Source organism: Pelophylax lessonae, assembly GCF_965119305.1.
Source record: "Pelophylax lessonae genome assembly, chromosome: 13".
Lineage (NCBI taxonomy): Eukaryota > Metazoa > Chordata > Amphibia > Anura > Ranidae > Pelophylax > Pelophylax lessonae.
In genome coordinates this window covers 149,022,360-149,045,473 of record NC_138780.1, presented here as the reverse complement: position 1 = coordinate 149,045,473, position 23,114 = coordinate 149,022,360, and the positions used below count along the sequence as shown (strand labels likewise).

The window sequence follows — 23,114 nt, the reverse complement described above, 5'->3', positions numbered from 1 at the left end:
CTCTGGCCTACGCCACGGATGCTCTGGTGCCCTGTGTGGTCAGTATCGTGTGTTTTACGCCTTCCTCTCAAGCTTCTGCCTAGACTTCTACGCCGGATCGAGAAAGAAGGTATTCCGGTCATCTAAGTGGCCCTGGACTGGCCTCGCCGGGCTTTGTACGCCGATCTGGTGCAGCTGGTCTCCGACGTTTCTTGGAAGCTTCCTCTCAGGGGGGATCTGCTGTCCCAAGGATCAATCTTCCATTCTGCTTTACAGTTCCTGGCTTTGACGGCTTGGCTGTTGAACGCCAGGTGATGATGGATAGAAGTTTATCGGAGTCGTTGATTACAACGCTCTTAAGTTAGGAAATCTACTTCTAGGAAGATCTACCATCGTACGTGGAAGACGTACATTGCGTGGTGTGAGTCTCATCCTCGCTCTTTTTCGGTGGCTCGGATCTTGACCTTCCTTCAACGGGGGGTTGAGCAGAAACTGGCCTTGAGTACCATTAAGGGTCAGGTTTCGACTTTAGCGGTCGTCTTTCAATGGCCCTTGCCCACATACTCCTTGGTGCGTACTTTTCTGAAGGGAGTTAGGCACTTCACCCCTCCAGTGCGGTCTCTGATTCCGCTTTTGGACTTCAGTTTGGTGTGGTCAGTCCTCCAGAAGCCTCTTTTTGAGAATCTTCGGGAGATTCCCCTGCAGGGTTTTTCGCCCCTGTCTATTGTTCCTTCCTCAGGTTGTCTCTGATTTTTATTTGAATGAAGACATTGTGTTGCCTTCCCTGTGTGTCAGGCCAAAACATCCGAAGGAAATTGCTTTGCATGCCTTGGATGTGGTCCAGGCGATTAGGGTGTACCTGGCAGCTACAGAGTCTTTTAAGAAATCAGACTCATGATTTGGGCTTATGGATGGGCCTTGGAAAGGATTGTCCGCTTCCTCTGCAAACATTTCCAAAAGGATTAGACAGACATTGATTCAGGCCTATTCCATCAAGGTTTAGGTTCCTCCTTTCCCTGTCAGGGCGCACTCTACTTGGGCGCTCAGTGCCTCATGGGCCTTCTGTCATCAAGCGTCAGTGACGCAGGTTTGCAAGCCGGCCACCTGATTGTTAATGCACATTTTCACAAAGTTTTATAAAGTGGATGTGTTGGCATCGGCGGATGCTTCTTTTGGCCGCAAGGTTTTACAGGCTGCTGTTTAGAGTACTTGGTCCTCTTTTGAGGGTGTAATTATTTTTTTTTTTTTTTTTTCAGTTGGGCTCCTGTTTTTGTTGTGGTTGAGCTCCTGTTGCCTGGTTGGCTGTTTAACCTTGGGAATTTTTTTCCTGTTCCCATCCCTCATGTTTAACACTGCTTTGGAACGTCCCAATGGTTATGTAGATCAGTAACTGTGTCCGTCAATGAACGAAAGAAAATGGGGTTATTGACTTATCGTAAAATGTATTTCTCTGATGATCATTGATGGACACAGCTCCTGATCTTCTTAACCATTGGGTTATAATGCCCCCTACAGGAGTAGGACACTAGGCAAAAAAAAAGTCTAGCTACACCTATGGGCAGTCCCAGGGGGTATACTCCCTCTCTCTGCTATAGGTACTCAGTTTTGTTACAAGCAGTGTCAGAATTACAACTCCACAGAGGGGTGGGTGCTGTGTCCGTCAATGAACATCAGAAAAATGGATGTTGCGGTAAGTAAAAAATCCAGTTTTTCATGTGCTGGTGACAACACAGGAAGTGAATATATAATACCTGCAGCAGGGATGCGGGCAGCAATAATCTCCCCCTTCCCAACTTTCTAGGGATATCAATAATCTCCCCCTTCCCTAGATTTCCCTTCACTTTCTCGTTTTCCCTTCCAGGAAAATTTTAGCTTATGTTCCACTCTAAATTGAACCTATAGATTTGCCGATAAGAGGCAATATAATTTTTAGGAGGTACCACAAATAATTGTTTCCCCCATGCTCCACTGTCAGCATGATCTCCCTCAAGATCTCCTAAGAAATCGCTGGTACATATGAGCATAGAGGAGCATGCGCGCTTCCCTTCTCCCTACAGCTCAGCTCTCTGAGCAGCCAGTATCTATGCCTGAAGCCCTGGTGACATTGTGTATTACCCTTAATGTAATGGTTTGTGGGGAAGGGTAATCCATACTGTTTATAAGTATGCTACATTTCTTACTATGGGCAAAGTATGGTTTCTCTTTAAATCCCCACCCGAGTAATATTGTCTGGGGCTTCAAAAAATGAATTGTTAAAAAAAGAAAAAAATGAACAGCATGGCAATGGATTTATGGTGGGATTTGTTCAGTAATCCCTTCATAGTGTACCCCATGCTAGAGAAACATCAGCTCCTAACCATTGGTAAGCCTTCTGTAGGACTGACCACTGAAGTGAGCTGTACAGTTATTACTTTTGAGATGGTAGATGCAAATTAATTAAAATGTTTACTTGATTTAAAAGTGAGGGAAAAAAAAGGTACTCTTCTACACTATTATCCTAGCTGGGGTGACCCCCCATAAGGCTACGTTCACATGTAGGCGTTTTGGAGGTGTTTTTCTGCTCTAGGATCAGCTCCCAACAAGACCAACCCTATTCATTTTTAATGGCCCTTGTTCACATCTGAGCGTTTTGACGCCGTGAGCAAAACGCCCAACGCTCAAAAAAGTACATGAGCTTCTTTTTGGGCAGATTACAGTCGTTTTCCATTGGTCGCTAGTCAATCTAAAAACGCCTGCACAAAAAACGCCTGAAAAAGCGCCCATAAAAACGCCTGTAATAGCAACGCCAAGATGTGAATATAGCCTGAGTGTATATAGAAAATGTTTATTTAGATTTTGTGTTGTGATTTTATTTGTATTTTATTTTTTTCAGATTTGTTTATGAAACTGAACACTTTAATGGTGTAGCAGAACTGCTGGAAATATTAGGAAGGTATGTGAACAATGAGGAATGGTACTTTTTTGGAAGTTCATGGAACATCCTGTGTAAAGATTTACATACTGTTAGCAAAAATGCTCCTGATTCATCCATTTTTTTACCTGTAATTGAGACCCTCTTTAAAGGATAAGTTCACTTTTGAAACATGTTACATGTTTTACCTGTTTTTAGGGTGAAATAGGTAACATGTTCCCAATGCTGCAGCCCATAAACCCCCAACCCCCTCCTCGTGACAGCAGGCCGGAGATCTTCCCTCCGCACCCACTTTCACTATTTGAAAACAGCACGGCCATGTGGGCTCTCCCCTGTTGGCTGCATCATTCATTCACAGTCCTTTGATTTTCCTGTTCTCAGGTAACTGCCGGGCCGTATGAACAGATAGCTATGCTGGGAGTCTGCAGAAGCTGGACATTTGCCGATCATGGGTGCAGTGCTCTGCAGGCTCCTCTTTTATACCTGCAAAAAATGTGCATTTATTTTTTTAAAAACGTGAATTGTAACCGTAAAGTTCTTGTAACCATAAGTGCTGGTTCACATTTGTGCAATTGCGGAGATCGCATGTACTTCGGAGCGCACTGCTCCTAAATTACATGCGATCTCATGTGCGGTGCGAATTTCAGCCATACACTTTGTATGGCTGAATTTGCACCGCATCCGCAATAAACACGCACATGAGGCTTTTTTTCATCCGCAGCAGAATCGGATTGCATAGTGGTTCACACTAGTGCGATCCGATTCTGTGCAAACTTGCAGATCGCACTGCGATATGTGATCACAACGGGGGGGGGGGGGGTGTCGTTAACTTTTAAATTGACACCTCCTGCGTATCGCATATGGCAGTGTGAACTGCCAGAGGTGCGGATGCGATGCGGGATCACGCTGCATATTCCCGGCAACGTTCCCGCATCGCACAAATGTGAACCGGCACTAAAGCCCACTATTCCACAATTAAAGTGGGCTACTGTGTTTACCAGCAACTTGTCTTTTTACAGTGCCCAGAATTATTTTTAAAGCTAAACTCCAGGGTAAAAACAAATACCCTTGCAGTGGCTCCCCTCCCTGCACTGCTAAGGTCAAAGATTTGTTAAAGTGGAACTAAAGATTCATTGTAACTCACTGTGAGCAGGCAGGCTTTTTATTGCAGAAGGGACATGCAATGTTTCTTCTGCAATAAATTACACCTGATCACAGCATGCACAGCTCATCTTACAGTGGCTGGCCTGATTCTGTGTGTCAGACTGACGATTCCTGCACATGTGCTGTAGTGACATCAACCTGCACCAGCCAACACAGGAGAAGATGCCGACGCCAGAGGGACCATTGGAAAGGGAAGTATCTCTGCCTTTAGTTCCACTTTAACTAAGACAGAAAAAGGTTTTACTACTTGATTTTTCCTCATTTCCCCAGTCACCTGCTTTTTCTCTTTCGTTCTACGGACACAGCGCTCCATAAATCATAACTACTGGGTTATATTGCCTCCTCCAGGAGTAGGACTAGGCAGAACAAAAAACACCTGGCTACGCCCATGGGCCGTCCTAAGTTTTGTATATAACCCCCCTCTCGGCTCCAGGTAATCTGTTTTAATCTGTCTAGTCAGGAGTGAGGACCCAGGCTCCCAGCTAGGATATCTGGTCCTAGCATTTTTTGTCTCCTTCCTGACATCTTTTTTGTTTTTTTCTCTCGGGAGATCTACAATCAACTGCCGGGCTGAGCGACAGGCTGGATAATCTAGATCCAGTGGTCCGCCCAGCCAGCGAGCGCGTGCAGGCCACAGCTACGCGCTAGGTCGGCCGTGACATTGCCTCGCAGACAAAGGCTGGCTCGCGAGTTTAACGTCTTGCAGGGTCGCATACGTCACAGCGGTCCCTTGGCCGACAGCTCCCCTACTTCGGTGGCGAGGATTCTGTCTGGAGCGTTACCCGCACCATGGAAGGGCAATTACAGCCCCCTCTCCCCCTTTACCGTTTTTTGAGGTGGACGCGGGTAACCTCCAGGGACGGTCAGACCTGCAGGTTCCCTCCTCCCAGCCCTAAATCCCTCAGTAAGCTGGTCTTCCCCTGCTCCCTTTCCCTCTCTGTCTGGACCTGGAGTCTGGTGGGGGTCCCAGGGCAGAGAATGCAGCAGAGACCTCACTCTGTAAGGGTCCTGAGATAGTGTGCATCCTGCCCTCGTAGTTTGGAGGGGTCCCAGTGTAGGAGACTCTTAGGTGCATGCCCTACTGTTTGCAGTGGGGTTATAGTGCAGGGGGGTCCCGGTGCAGAGTGCGCAGCAGATTCTCTCCTAACGTGTGTCCTAATTTCGGGGGGTTTCCCCTTTCAGAGGGCATAACATTGCAGAGGGCGCGGGGAAGATCCTGGCAGCATGCTTCAGGGTTTGTAGCTGATGGTGGCCGTTTTGCCTTAGTCTGGCTGGTCTCCAGTTGCGGCCATGTTTGTGTAGCCCGATGTCACGGGGGCCATTTTCTGGAAGAGGCTGGGGATGGCCGAAGCCTCTTGGGGAAGCTGAATCTCTTCCTCTTCCTGTGCCCGGGACATATGAACAGGAATGGCATCCACGATGATGGTGGTTTTGAATTCCCGGGCCTCCGCGGTCGTTAGGGTGAGTCCTCATGGGTCCCTGTTATCTCTCTCTCTCTCTCTCTGCTGATAGGTACCCTGAGCTTTGAGGGGATCCTTTAGTGGTGCCAAAAGATAGAAAGGTCTTCCTTTCCTTATGGAGCCTCAGAGTCACATCTCTCCCACTGACCCCCCTCATGGAGGTGGCAGGTTACTTGGAACCCCAGCTTCCCATGGTTGCACTGATGGCAATCTTGCAGTCCCAGGTGGAAGTGGCGTGTGGGCAAAGGCCCAGGAGGAAGCGTCCCCCCGCCTTCCCCTGCTTAGTCTGTCTCATCTGATTCTGAGCCTGATGCCACCATGGAAGCGGGCCTGTCCAGGGGGACTTAATATCACACCCCCAGATCCATCTAATCGTGAGGATGATTCCTCCATGGTCGCAGCAGCGAAGGAAAAAAGCGCTGGTAGATGCACTTATCACTGCAGTGTGTGAGACTTTAAAAATGGAGGATGCGGCTGATGTAGCTGTGTCGTTTGGTACCCATAAGTCACCTCGTACTCCAAAGGTGTGTTCTTATGTTCCTTATTTTGACACGTTTTCCTGTAAGGAATGGGAACAACTAAAATGACCGTTTGTGGTCCCCAAAGTTTTGCTGTACGTTACCCTTTTGAGGAGTCCCTTTTAAAAAAGTGGACTAGTTCAATAGTGGTGGACCCTCCTGTTTTTAGGTTGAATAAAGCAACCGTAATCCTAGTTGAGGAATCCCCATCCTTTAAGGACCCGGCTGACAGGAAAGCGGAGGCTGTGGCACGCAGCAGGTTTACTATGGCTGGTTTGACATTGCGGCCAGTCTTTGCCTCAGACCTGGTGTCTTAGACCCTAACTGAATGGGCCAAGCTTTTGTGCCAGGGCCTGGGGGGTAAGCAGGTCCCCGCTGCTTATGTTGATTTGGAAGACCAGTTGGTACATGGGCTGCAGTTTGTGATTCAGCTTTGGATACAGCTCCTGTGCTGCCCATACCTTCTGTTTCAGCGGTGGTGATTAGGCGCGTGCTGTGGCTTAACTCAGACCAAGCCTCTAAGAAAGCTCTCATTGGGGGAGGGGGGGGGGGGGAGTACCTTCCTGCCACAATTCAGGAAAGCAAAGGAGCCTCGTCCCAGACTGGGGCCCTCCTTCGTAGCCCATAGAAATTTATTTTGTGCTTCCTGGACTGAGAATAAGGGAAATAGGTCTTTCAACTATTCCCCAGGAGGTTCCAAGCAACCTTGGTCTGGTAAGCCTAGAGCTAGCTTCTCCAGACCCGCAGACAAGACCCCTTCTGCATGAAGGTCTGCCCCCATCCGTTATTGGGATGGGGGGGGGGGCATCTTCGTTGGTTTCCAGCCCCGTGGACTTCTTTTGTGAGTGTCAAGGAGATCCGTGAAATCTTGCTTTTGGGGGTACCCAGAAAGGGGGGCAAAGCTTATTCTTTTCAGGTTTTTTAGGCCCTGAGTCTCCTTGTGTGGATTTAATTCCTGCAAAGGTTCAGGTAATGTCCAAACTACCTAAAGTCCCCCCTTTCCCTGTCCAGGTAATTACCTAGGTCTGGTTTTAAATCTGGCCCGGGGGGTCCTTCTTCTGGACAAATTTCAGGAACCACAGGCCGTGATTCACCGCCTGCCGTTACACAGATTGTTCTCTCTCCCGGTTTGCATACAGGTTCTGAGTCTGGTGGGTATGCACTTTCAAGACAGTTCTGTTTGCATGCAGCTCCTTTAGCAGGTCAGCTCAACAGGAGAATACAGAAGTTTGTGGCGAGATCATGGGTTCCTCTGGCAGACGCCGCAGGCATCCAAGTGCCAGGTTAAGACCAGTATCATCCTCTGCTCAGGCTTCTTCCGCAGTTCCTGTGAGGAACCAAGAGCGAGGATCTTCCAATCATCCTGGTGGCCGTAAATGTCACCTTGGGGACTTCCTCTCAGAGAAGACCAGTTGTCCCAAGGGCTAATCTAACATCCTTCTTTACAGTCGCTGGTTTTAATGGCTTAGCTATTGAAAGCCAGGTACTGAGGTATAGAGGTTTGTCTGGATCAGTGATTCCTTTTATGTTGAAGGCGAGGAAGTGGTCTTGCAGCAAGATATATCTTCGTACATCTAAAGCGTACATTTCTTGATGTGAGTCGATTGGCACTCATCCTTGATCTTTTCTGTGGCTCGGATCTTAAACTTTCTTCAACGGGGCGTTGATAAGAAGTTGGCTTTGAGTACCATCAAGGGCAAGGTGTCTGCCTTGGCAATCTTCTTTCAGTGACCCCTAGCCGCGCACTCTTTAGTTCGTACCTTAATTCAGGGAGGTTCGACAAGTGGCTCCACCTGTATGGGTCTCTTTTGCCGCCATGGGATTTAAATTGTGTTTTTGGTTCTACAAAAACCTCCATTTGAGAATTTTTGGGAGATTCCCTTATCCACGTTATCCCAGAAGGTGACATTCTTGGTGGCTATTACCTCGGCCCACAGGGTATCGGACTTGGTGGCATTATCCTGTCGCAGTCTCTATATGGTGGTCCATAGGGATAAAGTGATTCTTCGCCCTTGTCCATCATTCTTGCCCAAAGTTGTCTCTTGACTTCCATTTGAATGAGGACTTTGTGTTGCCCTCCTTGTGTCCCAAGTCGGCTCATCCTAAGGAATTTGGTTTGCATACCTTGGATGTGGTTCGTGCGATTAGGGTGTATCTGGCAGCTACTGAGTCTTTTCGGAGGTCAGACTCGCTTTTTGTGGTTACGGACAGACCAAGAAAAGGGCTGACCGCTTCTTCGGCTACCATCTCCAGATAGATCAGACAGACTGTGTCCTCAGGCCTATTCCATTAAAGCTCAGGTTCCACCTTTCCCTGTCACAGCACATTCTACATGAGCGCTGAGTGCTTCTTGGGCCTTCCGTCATCAGGCATCAATATCGCAAATTTGCAAGGCGGCCACTTGGTTGTTGGTACATACCTTCACAAATGTCTATAAGGTAGATACTTTGGCATCTGCGGATGCTTCTTTTAGCCGCAAAGTTTTTCTTTAAACTTTTATTTTTTTAAGACGGGTGACCCCGTAAAGGCTCCTGTGTCCTGGTTAAGGGCACTTGTGTTTCGCCTTAGGTTTTTTTCCCACCCCTTATTTTCGTTTTGGCACTGCTTTTGGACCTGCCAGTAGTTATGCTTTATGGAGCGCTGTGTCCGTCGATGAACAAAAGAAAATGGGATTTTTGTACTTACCGTTAAATCCATTTCCCTGAATTCATCGACGGACACAGCACCCACCCCTCTATGGAGTTCTGATACTTCTAATACTGCTACTAAACTGATTACATAGAGCAGAGAGAGGGGGGTTATATACCAAGCTGAGGAGGGCGCATGGGCGTAGCCAGGTGTTTTTTGTTCTGCCTAGTCCTACTCCTGGAGGAAGCAATATAATCCAGTAGTTATGATTTATGGAGCGCTGTGTCTGTTAAACTCGGAAAAATTGATTTCATGGGAAGTACAAAGCTCCCATTTTTTCTTTGATGCTTTGGGTTACAGTCAGGCACTTGTCCTTTCGAACAATGTAAGAGTGTTGGTTCTTCATTGTATTTAATGTGACAGAACGCTTAGGGAAGAGGCTTCACAAACATTTTAACCCATGCAGTGTGAGGGTCCCCCACTTCAAGGGTCTTTTATTACCTGCCTGGAATGGGGCTGTAATTGGCATCCTCATTTAGCCCTTCTCTTGGACTGAGCAGTCCAGTACTCACAAGACAATTTTTTGTTATTAGTGTATTATTTAAGTCATTTGACACTTGTGGTTTCTTTTCTCTTTCAGTATAATAAATGGCTTTGCATTACCTTTGAAAGCGGAGCATAAACAGTTCCTTGTCAAAGTGCTTATTCCCCTGCATACTGTCAGGAGTTTATCTCTCTTCCACGCACAGGTAAACCTCTTAACTAACTCTATGGAACTGTGATGATATGCTCCTTAACTGTCTCCCCTTTCTGTTCCAGTATACCCTTGTTTGCTTAGCTGCCTACAAAGGAAATATTATCCTACACTATCCTAGATTAAAGCTGACCATAGATGGGTCATTTTTTTCTTTTTCATTCAACCAGCACGTTGAACGAAAAAAGAAAATGACTCAATTGCCCCATCCACAAACTCCATGCAGATACGGAAACCCTCATTGCTTAATCGTATTCTGACAGCAGGGAAACTTCCCCAGCCATCAGAATAAACAGATCAAAGCTGCAGTCTATAGCCTGCAACACTAATCAAGCAAATAATTACAGACAAGTTGGTTGAACAGAAATCGATCGGTAGGAAGACTTCTGTTCAACCACAGTAGCCACATATGGATTTAGGCTAGCCATACATGCATAGATTTCTCTCATTCATCCCACAACTGAGTAAATTAGATACATTTAATTGATCCCTCCATTCATGCTATACATGCTGCCAGCTTATCCAAAGCATCTGCCACACCTGCAGCTGACATTTCTCCATGGGTAGAATATTGTTGCTGGGGCCACCCATGGCTCAAATTTTGTCTAATTTGGCAGGAAACTGATACAATTGTAACTGTGTATGGCCAGCTTAAGGTCTCTTTCACACGGGCGATCCGTATGTCCGTATATCACCCCATCCGTTTGCGGGGTGATATACGGACATAATGCATGTCAATGGGATTGCGGATGACCATCCGCTGACATCCGATTTGCGTCCTTTCAGTTCTGTTCCGTTTTTTGGAACGGAAAAGAACCCTATTTTTCTTCCGTTTAAAAAACAGGACGCAAAACCGAATGTCAGCGGTGTCATCCACTGACATCCGCAATCCCATAGACATACATTATGTCCGTATATCATCTGCAAACGGATGGGATGATATGCGGACATACGGACCGGATGAAACAAGTGTCATCCGTGTCCGTTAAAAAAAAAAAAAAAGTGACTGAACGGATGAAATAAACTGAGCGCCCGTGTGAAAGAAGCCTATGTTTTCCCGGTAATGCAAAAGAATATTTTTGTAACTGCTAAAGAACCAGTTGGGGCACATTCACACTAGAATACATGTGGTAAAGCCCAAACAAACTTCCAGTTATAAATCTATTTCAAAGACATTAAACAGGACTCTTTAGAAAGCAGCCAGAGCTTGGATAAAATAAAAAAGCCCGTCGCCTGTCATCATGCCACAGAAAAGGACTCTTGCTCTCTATTTCAAAGCAGTGGTCCCTTTGCAGATGTCTGTGGCACAAGGTCCTGTTTTTTTTGCCCCTGTGACATCACTTCTGATGCAGGGCCCCCTCTCACATATCAGATGCCGATGAGCAGGGAGTGTTATCATCCATGACATAACTATTCATAGCATTGCAGCCCTGTGTGGCTGCTGAGGGTGACAACGCTACAGTGAATTCACTGCTTTCCCTGCAGTATTGTCCTCCTTCTGGAGGAAGACCTAAGGGCTTGCAGGATCACCAGGTAATTTCTGAAAGAAGAAACAAGATTTGGCAAGTGCTCTTGCAATCATTGATTGTATATGTATTTTTTTTCTTAGAAATACATAAGAATATATTTGTGTTTTATTAGCATTCTAGTAATTTTCGCTTATTGTCTGTAATTTTCTTTCAAAATCTATTAATAAACTGTTTTTTTTTTTATTTTTGTAGCTGGCATACTGTATAGTACAGTTTCTGGAAAAAGACCCCACCCTCACAGAACCAGTAAGTATTGCTGACTTTTGTACATTACTGTAAATACATTTCTCCATGTTCACTGAAAGACACAGCACCACAGATTCCTGTATATTTGTAGGGGGCAATATACCCATGTGTGTATAAAGTCTACAGTGCTGTGTCCTTCAGTGAACATCAGGGAAAAAGATTTGAGAACTAAAAAAACAGTTTTTGCTTTAAATGTGTTTTTTTTTCCCCCACTTTTTAGGTTATTAGAGGACTGATGAAATTTTGGCCAAAAACATGTAGTCAAAAAGAGGTAATTAATTTTTAGGAGTTTGTCAAACAGATGGTCATAATATCTTTTGTTTATAGATTATTTTTTAATTCAGGAATTGGTATAATAAAAGCTGTCACATTGATTTCAGTATTGTCTCAGAATAGTTACCTTGTTAGGAGCAGCTAGAACATTGAAGACAGATTGACACAATTGCCTTTTGAAAACATTGTAGCAACATGTGTTGGTGCGCTGCGGTACTATTTATTCTCAATAACCCCCTAAAAGCACTTGAATTGGATTGCAATGCACTTGAAAACGTAACTGTGTTGTGATGGACTACGTTGCTTAAAATAGTGCACGTGTCTTTTCCGGTGTGCTAGATAGCCCATTCAAATAAATAACTTTTTCTCTTCCGGGTTCGGCGGCTCCGGCACTGTGAGTGGCCGGAGCCGCAATGACCTCATCCCGCGCATGCGTGCGGGGGATTAACTTTCTGGCAAGGAACTATAAAGGTCCGCCGGACCTTCAGAGCGCATACGCTGCTCGCGTCAGCTGCTGCATGCAGTGCAAATTTCTCCTAAACCATGCAGGTTTAGGAGATATTAATTGTACCTACAGGTAAGCCTTATTATAGGCTTACCTGTAGGTAAGTCACAAAAATCGGTATACTACCGCTTTAAGGACCCGGCTGACAGAAAAAGCTGAGGCTGTGGCACGCAGCATGTTTACTATGGCTGCACGTGCCCATTCAAATAAATAACTTTATGTGCGACTCAATCTGCATTTGTGAGGCTCAAGGTGGTGATGTAAATGGCCTCTAAGACCTTTCTCTTTAAATCAGAAGTGTATTTGATATTTTATTGCATTTGATTGTTGGCATATATTTTTTTGCAAGAAATAATATAGTATATTTCTAGGAATGAATGCGAACAATTTATGAACTTAGATGTGTTCGTTTGGGATGTCGGCTTATAATGGAGGCCTAGCTTGGGGAAAAAAAAATAAATGTGCAGAGTACAGAGTATTGCATAGTACCCTGTCTTAAATTGCTTTCTGTCTAAGCTGTCATGTTGACCCTCCTGATATACAGACTTGGATAAGGACTTGACTTCTGGCTCTGAGTTTTCAGATCTACTTACCCTCTTCCAGGTCATTAAAGCAGTGTTAAATCCAAAAGCAAACATTTATTATATTTCAGCTTACCACTTCTTAGACGCGATGGCTACATTATTTTTCTTTTCTTTTTTTAGCATTTTCCTTCCTTTTTAATGGTGATATGGATAAAGTCTGTTGTTTTTCAACAGAACAAGCTGTTCTACAGATGTAGCAGTTACAGGATTGAGACAAACCATTTACCACTGACTGACGTGCCTACAATTATCAGATTTTATTCAGTTATAGAAAACATTTACCCCAAAAAGAAAAAAGTTTGCTGAAACTGCAAATTGGTAATGTATCTAAATCTGCTAGTACATCTAACACTCCCTTCCCCCCAGATTAACAATACTGCCGTCCAAAAGTGTGCCTGTGCTCCTTCATCCAGAGTGTAGGCACTATAATACAAGAGCTGTGTTACTGGCCAGATAACCAGATGAAAACAAAGGAAGAAAAAAGCCTAAAAAAAAAAAAAAAAAAAAATAATAATAAATCATGCAACCAATACATCTAATGATTGGTAAGCTGCAATATATTACATTTTTGGTTTTAATATCGAGTTACTTGGTGTTTTGAAACCAGTGGCTCAGCTTAACAGACAGGCAATTTCCAAAGGTGATCAGCTATGGTGGCTCCTATATGTATTACTTATTTAAAATAAATTTACAATATCTTAAAAATGAGTTATGGACATGACTGCTTTAAAAGGTCCGTCCTACCAAAAATAATCCTGCTATAGGTGATCTGTTTGGTATGCCACCTGGGCCATGCTCTTTCTTCCCACCTGGAGTGTTACCAGTGCATGTTTCCCCCGACATAAAAAAAAAATAAAATAGGTCTCAGATAGTTGAATCCCTTTGCAATGGCAGTGGCAGGTGTGCAGTGTTTCCTCCCTCCGAGTGATGTAGGAAACTAATGATATACTGTAAAGCCTACAAATTGGATAGATCCACCCCTTGCCTTTTTTCTATTTTTTTGTTCATACTTTTTTTCAAGCTGTCTGGTTCAGCCACCGGTTGTCCTAGAGTTGTGCTTAGGATTTCTCTAGAGTAAGGGTCTCTAAACTTTCTAAACAACTGCCCAGTTTACTGTCCTTTAGACTAATGTCCCGTATTCCATTGGAGTAAACCATGCCTCGGGTTTGGTAGTCAGTGGGAGTAAAGAAATTACATAGTGCCTTTGGTCAGTAGGAGGAGGAATAGTGCCCATCATTGGTATTAGTGGAAGGAATAGTGCCCCATCATAGATTTTCATGGGGAAATATGGTGCCCCATCATTTGTGTCAGTTGGAGGGATAGTGCCCCATTGTTGAAATCAGTAGGGGGGATAGTGCCCATTGTTGGCACCAGTGGAGTGGGGGGGGGGATGGTGCCCATTGTTGGTATCTGTGTGTGGGGGAGGGGATAGTGCCCTATTGTTGGTATCATTGAGGGGGGTAGTGTCCTATTGTTGGTATGGGGGAGGAATGGTGCCCCATTGTTGATATCAGTGTAGGGGGGTTCCCCTATTGTTGATATCAGTGTAGGGGGGTTCCCCTATTGTTGATATCAGTGTAGGGGGGTTCCCCTATTGTTGATATCAGTGTAGGGGGGGGGTTCCCCTATTGTTGATATCAGTGTAGGGGGTTTTCCCCTATTGTTGATATCAGTGTAGGGGGGGTTCCCCTATTGATATCAGTGTAGGGGGGTTCCCCTATTGATATCGATGTAGGGGGGTTCCCCTATTGTTGATATCAGTGTAGGAGGGTTCCCCTATTGATATCAGTGTAGGGGGGTTCCCCTATTGTTATCAGTGTTGGGGGGTTCCCCTATTGTTATCAGTGTAGGGAGGTTCCCCTATTGTTATCAGTGTAGGGGGTGCCCCATTGTTGGTATCAGTGTGGGGGGGTGCCCCATTGTTGGTATCAGTGTGGGGGGGTGCCCCATTGTTGGTATCAGTGTGGGGGGGTGCCCCATTGTTGGTATCAGTGTGGGGGGGTGCCCCATTGTTGGTATCAGTGTGGGGGGGGGTGCCCCATTGTTATCAAGGGGGGGGATGATGCCCCTTTGTTGGTATCGGGGGGGAGGTGCCCTATTGCTGCGATCAGTGGGGGGGGGGGGATGGGGCCCCATTGTTGGTATCCGTGTGTTGGGGTGGGGGGGATGGTGCCCTATTGTTGGTATCAGTAGGGGGGATGGTGACCATTGTTGGTATCAGTGGGGGGATAGTTTCTCTATTGTTGGTATCATTGGGGGGGATTGTGCCCTTTTTTGGTATCGGTGTGTATGTGTGTGGGGGGGGGGGATAGTGCCCTATTGTTGTATCAGTGGTGGGGGGGAGGGGGGTTGGCGCTCTATTGTTGGTATCAATGGGGAGGATGGTGCCCTGTTGTTGGTATCAGGGAGGGAGATGGTGCCCCATTGTTGGTATCAGTGGGGGGGGGGCGGTGGTGCCCCATTTATTGGTATCAGTGTGGGGGGATGGTGCCCCATTTATTGGTATCAGTGTGTGGGGGGGGGGGTGCCCCATTGTTGATATCAGCGTGGGGGGTGCCCCATTGTTGGTATCAGTAGGGGGGAATGGTGCCCCATTGTTGGTATCAGTGGGGGGAATGGTGCCCCATTGTTGGTATCAGTGGGGGGGATGGTGCCCCATTGTTGGTATCAGTGGGGGGGATGGTGCCCCATTGTTGGTATCAGTGGGGGTGGTGGTGCCCCATTGTTGGTATCGGGGAGATGGTGCCCTATTGCTGCTATCAGTGGGGGGAGATGGGGCCCTATTGTTGGTATCAGTGTGGGGTGGTGCCCATTGTTTGGTATCAGTGTGTTGGGGTGGGGGGGGGGGTAGTGCCGTATTGTTGTATCAGTAGGGGGGATGGTGCCCATTGTTGGTATCAGTGTGTTGGGGGGGGGGGGGGGATAGTGTCCTATTGGTATCGGGGGGGGGGGGTGGTGCACTATTGTTGGTATCAGTGGGGGGGAATTGTGCCTCATTGTTGGTATCAGTGGGGGGGAATTGTGCCTCATTGTTGGTATCAGTGGGGGGATAGTTTCTCCATTGTTGGTATCAGTAGGGGGGATGGTGCCCCCATTGTTGGTATCAGTAGGGGGGATGGTGCCCCATTGTTGGTATAATTGGGGGGGGTTGTGCCCATTGTTGGTATCTGTGTGTGTGTGGGGGGGGGATAGAGCCCGGTTGTTGTATCAGTGGGGGGGGTGGCGCTCTATTGTTGGTATCAATGGGGGCGATGGAGCCCTGTTGGTATCAGTGAGGGAGATAGTGCCCCATTTATTGGTATTAGTGTGGGGGGGGATGGTGCCCATGTATTATCAGTGTGGGGGGCTGCCCATTGTTGGTATCAGTGGGGGGGATGGTGCCCCATTGTTGGTATCAGGGGGGATGGTGCCCTATTGCTGCTATCAGTGGGGGGATGGGTCCCTATTGCTGGTATCAGTGTAGGGGGGGGTGCCCCATTGTTGGTATCCGTGTGGGGTGCTGCCCCATTGTTGGTATCAGTGTGGGGGTGCCCCATTGTTGGTATCAGTGGGGGGAGGGAATGGTGCCCCATCATTTGCATCAGCTGGAGGGATAGTGCTCTATTGTTGATGTTATTGGGGGGGGGGGGTAGTGCCCATTCTTGGTATAAGTGTGTGGGGGGGGGGGGGTAGTACCCTATTTTGGTATCATTGGGTGGATAGTGCCAGCAAGTGTGTCAGCAAGAGGAACAGAGCCACATCTGGCCCCTGAACCGCAGTTTGGAGACCACGCATGTAGAGAACAATGCAGTATTGCAATGTGGGTGCTGTTCTCTGTATCATTTTCCTGTAAGCCTAGGGTGGCTTTAATCTTTGAGATAAAAATTGGGGTGATGGCGCTGCCTTATGTAAAGGTATAGAGTGTCAGCAGTAATAAATAAATGTATAAGAACACTGTAGTGTATATGTGGGAATTGGTGATCAATATCTTGACAGTGCGACAAATGAATAAATGTATAGAATCAACATATGAAATCTAAATAGTAAAACACAGTGGCTGGTGTGTGACAATATCCCAGTGATAAAGTGCAATCAAGGTGATAACGTGTATGTACCAATAAATTTATGATCAAACAATAAAAAATATAATAAATATAGTGCACTAAAACTTGGTAAATACAAAAATAAAATAGATAAAACAAAATATAGTGGTAGTGGTGAGCAAAAGTGCAATAAAATGCACTAAAAATAGAAGCCGTCTAAACTCTCAGAGAAATTAAAGTGACAGTAGAAGAAATACAGTGCAGTAAAGTGCACAAAGGTGAATATTGCATATAATGTGGTGACTGGCTAAGAAGAGTCCTTGTAGCCAATAGTATAGTGGTGGTGTGTAAATAACCAGATTAGTCCATAACCAAAATGGATATATAGGTGCCTTCGTGGGTAAATCTTAGGCTGACCCTGTGGTGGGTAACTGGTGAGGTGCTGGGTGACCCCTAAGGTAAATATCCTACTAACCAGATATACCCACCCCACACAGGGGTATAGGGCGGGTATTAGATGCAGGCGTTCCATTTTTGCGTTCCAGGACGCTGTTCATTGCTTTTACTGATCGTAATATTGTGAGTACCTATTTCTTATGATTTACCAATAAAGGCTTTACGGAATTACACTATTAGCCTTCTTTTCTGCCCTATATGACCCTCCTGCCCCTACACATTATTGTCTGGCCGGAGTCCACCCACGGACCACTGGATATACTACTGCTCCCAAAGTAGAGGACCACAGGATCCTGAACCCCCTCTCTGGGACGCTATTTACCACGGATCCCCAGGGGTGACCCCCAACATCCCCCCCATTACGGAAAGGAGATGGGAGCCCATGGAGCGACCTTCACCTGCATCTAATACCCGCCCTATACCCCTGTGTGGGGTGGGTATATCTGGTTAGTAGGATATTTACCTTAGTGGTCACCCAGCTCACCAGTTACCCACCACGGGGGTCACCCTAAGATTTACCCACGAAGGCACCTATATATCCATTTTGGTTATGGACTAATCTGGTTATTTACACACCACCACTATACTATTGGCTACAAGGACTCTTCTTAGCCAGTCACCCCATTATATGCAATATTCACCTTTGTGCACTTTACTGCACTGTATTTCTTCTACTGTCACTTTAATTTCTCTGAGAGTTTAGACGCCTTCTATATATTTTTAGTGCATTTTATTGCACTTTTGCTCACCACTGCCACTATATTTTGTTTTATCCATTTTATTTTTGTATTTACCAAGTTTTAGTGCACTATATTTATTATATTTTTTATTGTTTGATCATAAATTTACTGGTACATACACGTTATCACCTTGATTGCACTTTATCACTGGGCTATTGTCACACACCAGCCACTGTGTTTTACTATTTATTTATATCTCGTATGTTGATTCTATATATTTATTCATTTGTCGCACTGTCAAGATATTGATCACCAATTCCCACATATACACTACAGTGTTCTTATACATTTATTTATTTATTACTGCTGACACACTATACCTTTTACATAAGGCAGCGCCATCACCCCAGTTTTTATCTCACTTTTACACAGTCTTCGGACTGTAGGTTCAGGGTAGGCTGCAGCCTATACATTCCTTTAGATATCCTTAGCGCGGAGTTCATTTCTTTTCACTTGGCTTTAATCTTTACTCCCTATGACCATCTCCTTATACTCTGGAGGTTCACAGGAGGTGGATTGAACAATACACACCTGTGGTGCAATGGTCCCAGTAAGCTATGTGGAAGCCAGGCACATCCTTCGCAACCGATGGTTACTAGCATGTGGCGGGCGGCCTGCACAGCACACAATACTTGTGCAGCTTTAATGCTGGTTTAAAAAAGAACCAGACTGGCAGTGCATTAAAAAAAAAAAAAGTGCTGAGCCAGCACGAGAGAATGTTTAATGTAACTGGCTACATAAGTTGGGGCAGTTTTTTTATACGTTTGCTGTGGCTACTATAATACTACACTACAACTTCTATATTTTTAAAGTACTCTGTTGCATGTAACTGTAATTATAACCTTTTAAGATGGTTAACTCTCTTGGGTTTTTTTTTTGTTTAGGTTATGTTTCTAGGGGAGCTTGAAGAGATCTTGGATGTCATTGAACCATCACAGTTTGTTAAAATCCAGGAGCCTTTGTTTAAACAGATTTCCAAGTGTGTCTCCAGCCCTCACTTCCAGGTGAGCTTTTCTCCTCACATTTGGTAAAAGAGTTTGATTCATATGTACATGGGTACATGTATCTGGGATCCTGTACTACATCAAGAAAGGGTAGTCTGTGTTCTAGGATTTACAAATGGGTCCATATATATTTGGACACAGGCACAATTTTCATACTTTTGGCTCTGTATGCCACCAGAATACATTTAAAATGAAACCATCCAAAAGTGCAGACTTTAAAGCGGACATAGTCGATTTTGGGCCATCCGCTTGCTATAGCTCACCTGAAAAAGAAACGGGTAGTTCTGATTTGTTTTTTGTTTTTTTACTTACTATGTAATTGCACAAAAACATACTCCCCTTTCTTCCACTTCCTCCCGCGGCCCGCGCCGTCACTTACGCTTTGCAATGATTCCTGGGAGCTGAACGTCATCGCTCCCAGGAATCAATGCGCCTGCACCGGCCCCGACGTCAGTTCCTGTGCAGGCGCCGTCATACCTTGCTAAACAGCTTCTGGGCATGCCCAGAAGCTGTGCAGGGATGACGCTGCAGACCCGGAAGTGATGGCGGGGCCGGTGCAGTGCATCTTGGGACGGAAGAGGACGCAGAAGAGGATCGCGCTGGCTTCAAGCTGACCACACCTGAGATGGCAGCGCTGGAGAAGAAATTTTAAAAGTAAGTATTTCTTCTAAAAGGTAAGTGCGAACCGGGACAGATCAGAGGCTAGCCATTGTGGAATGTACTAGCCCTGACTGTCCCGGGGGTATGTATGTTGACATTTTTTTTTTGTGGCTGGAACTCCGCTTTAAGCTTTGATTCAAGGGGTTGAACATAAATCAAGTACAAATTTTAGGAACTGCAACCATTTTTTTTTACATGCGCAATATCAATTTTGTAACTATAGCTAAATGCTTCTTAAAAGAAATCTGTAGTGAGAGACTTACACCGATCAGCTGTAACTTTGACCATTGACAGGTTAGGTGAATAATACTGAACATCTTATTACAATGGCATACAAAAGTCAGTGGGATATATTAGGCAGCAAGTAAACATGTTGTCCCTAAAGTTGATGTGTTGAAAGTAGAAAAAAATGGGCATTGCAGTTTTTTGTGTATGGGGCAGCGTAGCCACAAACCAGTGAGGATGCCCATGCCGACCCGTGTCCACATCCAAAAGTACCTACAATGGTGGTCCTGTGTGCATCAGAACTTGACCTCAGAGCAGTGTAAGATGATGTGCTAGAAACAAAAACAAAAAGAGGGAGCACTGGCCTAGCGCATTATCCTGAATAGGGCTTTATTAATATCAAGTAAAAATATAAATACTCACAAACATGGGTTGTAAGCCAGCATATCAGATACATATGACACAATCCATCAAATGACAATCCGCAGTCAAGATAATTGACGGCTAACGCGTTTTGAGGCTTCGCCTCTTCATCAGAGCCAAAAGACCCTACGTAGACCACCGGTTTATAAAGCAAGAGTGATTCATGTTGGGCCTATGAAATTTGAGAGGGGCTCCTCCCTCATGGGAGTGGTTACACCAAAAGTTAACCCTAGCCACACTCATACCTATACACCTTTTCATCAACCTATAAGTGCTGATTAGAACCAATATCATATATACATCCTAGTGCTGCCAGTACAGTATACAGTTAGGAGTAGCATACATATGATGAAATATATATCCATACTTCCATACTGATTGTCCATGCATTGTAATAAAAACACTTGGGCTCATACAAAAACCTTCCAATAGAACACTGTTTCAATTAAAAACTATAATACAAGAAAAGGGGGAATAGATCAGAGCACAGCCTGCCCATATACCTGCAAGGAAATGCTGACACTGAGGATCATGACACCTTATGATAGTGGGAACGTCTTGGGTCACCACAGACTGTATAATCACTTGTATTGTGCATTTAGGGTCCCCTATATAAATAGATGTGTACAAAGAGGTTGTGTTACAGTGCTATCCCCGATCTACCTGGATGTTGGCTGGGGGCTGGTTCGATCCTGTTCCTCTCATGGATTACATGCAGAGCGCACAGCGATGACAGTGTGGAACGCAAGCCGCCGTTCACTTCCTGGAGGTACCTTGGCGACATGCATTCCACTGCGACAATGTAATTTCCGCCTACGTCCCTTCCGCCCTTCCGAGCCAGCAGCGTAATTTCCGCCTACATCACTTCCGCTCTTCACCTCTACTGTCACCACAGTGTGCACTCCCCAAACACAGCGGGGGAATTAAGCTTTTCCTGTGTATCGGACCAACCAATACAAGTCTAATAGATTGTTTAGCCATGTATACTACTCCAGGACACCGGGATCTCTCCCTAGCCCTTACCTACACCAACAGCCAGCATTTCCACAAAGCTCCAGCAGGCAGTGCCTGATTCAGTACAGACCTGCATACTTTATTAATGTGGCGATTGTAAACCATATTAATAAAACCCTATTGAGGATAATGCGCTAGGCAAGTGCGCCCTCTTTCTGTTTTTGTTTGTAGCTTGTGGTCGACCACCCAGGTCGTAGTGGGCAGCAATGCCTTGCCATTGAGGATGCCAAGTAGGAGTCCCGTGATAGGAGTGAAGTGGGAGCCTTGTATCTGAGTGCAGGAGTTAGATGCTTTGCATCACAATTTTCTTTTGGAGTGTAAGATGGCCTGGTCTCGATGAATCATGTTTTCTTTTACATCATCTGATTGACCAGGTGCGATCTGCCGCTTACCTAGGGCAAGAGATGACACCAGGATGTAGTATGGGAAGAAGGCAAGCTGGCACAGGCAGTATGATGCTTTGGGCAATGTTCTGCTAGGAAACTTTTGATCCTGCCATTTCTGAATGTTACTTAACATGTACAGCCTACCTGAACATTGTTGGTGAGCAAGTACACCCGTTCGTGGAGACGGTATTCCCTGATGGCAGTGACCTTTTTCAGCAAGGTAATGCACCCTACCACACTACAAAAATGGTTCAAGAATGGTTTGAGGAACACAATGAGTTTGATGTTTTGACTTGGCCTCCACATTTTTTCAGATCTCAGTCCAATGAAGCATCTGTGGGATGTGCTGGAAATATAAGTTTGATTAATAGAGGCCCCACCTCATAACTGACAGGACCTAAAGGATCTGTTACTGTTAGTTGCCAGATAACATAGCATACTTTGAGAAGTCCATGCCTTGACAGGTCAGGGCTTTTTCGGAAGAAAAGTGGGGGGGCATTTTTGGTTGCAAAAGGGGGGACCTACTCCTTATTAGTTGGTTGGTCATAAAGATATGGCTGAATGTTGTATATATCTTTGCCACCTCAAGAAAATGTCTTTGGCTGTAGTATTTTTCAGGTTATTGACCCATTGTAAGCATGCAGCAAGTCAAGTCCGAGGACTTCAACATCCTTGTTGGATCAGTGTAGTACTGTTACTGTTTAGCTGTTCTTGTGATTCATGTTGCTTAGACAAGAGGATGACACTTGAAACTTATTTTAGTTTTTCATCTTATGCTGTTAAAAGTTAAACCAAAATGTAAAAATAGTCTCTGCATCAGAAAATAATCATGATCACATGATGATCATTCCCTCTTCTTTTGTTTACTTCCTTGGGTCCTTCTTCTGGTGTCCACGTCACTGTTTGTGCACACTTTCTATTGGTGGAGGCATCAATTCCAGTGGCTGGGTGTTCTCCCATAGGGTCCAGTGGCAGGAGAAATCTTCTGGGGCACTGGTCCCCTTTACCACTCTGGTGAAAACAAGAAGGCAAAAATGTTTGTTCCCCAGGGGAGGATATTAGCTTTGCTCATAGAGGAAACTGTGATCTGGATCCATTACACTGCAGGGGGTGGCTTAGGAAGAGGTGTTTGAAATAAAGACTGAGGAGTAAGGTAACTAATGCACAATGTGCTATTTAAATTATTTGTTTCCTTAATTTTTCCGATTGGCTACTTTCAATTTCTGGTAAACTTAATGGCATACAGTGTGGCAGATAAATCACTAGAGGGAGCCATATACATAATAATTTCAATTAAGAAGTACGCTCATAGGAAACAAGAATTAAAGGGTAATGCCACTTTCGTGGGGGGAAAAAAAATAGTAAAGAAACAACATTATAGCGTATACAATTGTGACACAAATCATATTGTAATTGAATGTTATTAAAAAATGACCTTTCCTTTTCAATGTGCAGCTGTTGTAATTTTCTGAAATTGCAATGCAATTTGGCTACCTGGAGCTGTTCTGTACACAGAATGTATACTGACCACACCCCAGAAACATCATTTCCTGCTTGTGTGATTGGCTCACCAATTTTCCCAGAAGTCTGCTTAAGATACAAGTCAGATTTCTGGCATCCCCTGCAACAAAAA

General features: G+C 45.2%; 1 protein-coding gene across 2 annotated transcripts in view; it reads left to right on the top strand.

Annotated features, from left to right (window-relative positions):
- The window catches only part of PPP2R5E (protein phosphatase 2 regulatory subunit B'epsilon), a 250,772-nt gene that overhangs the window by 175,158 nt on the left and 52,500 nt on the right, over positions 1-23,114 (top strand). For both annotated transcript variants that reach the window (XM_082275546.1, XM_082275545.1), the window contains exons 7-11: positions 2,852-2,911; positions 9,301-9,409; positions 11,136-11,189; positions 11,410-11,460; positions 18,654-18,773. In XM_082275546.1, coding sequence (XP_082131672.1) covers positions 2,852-2,911; positions 9,301-9,409; positions 11,136-11,189; positions 11,410-11,460; positions 18,654-18,773 — 394 coding nt within the window. The remainder of the gene's footprint in view (positions 1-2,851; positions 2,912-9,300; positions 9,410-11,135; positions 11,190-11,409; positions 11,461-18,653; positions 18,774-23,114) is intronic.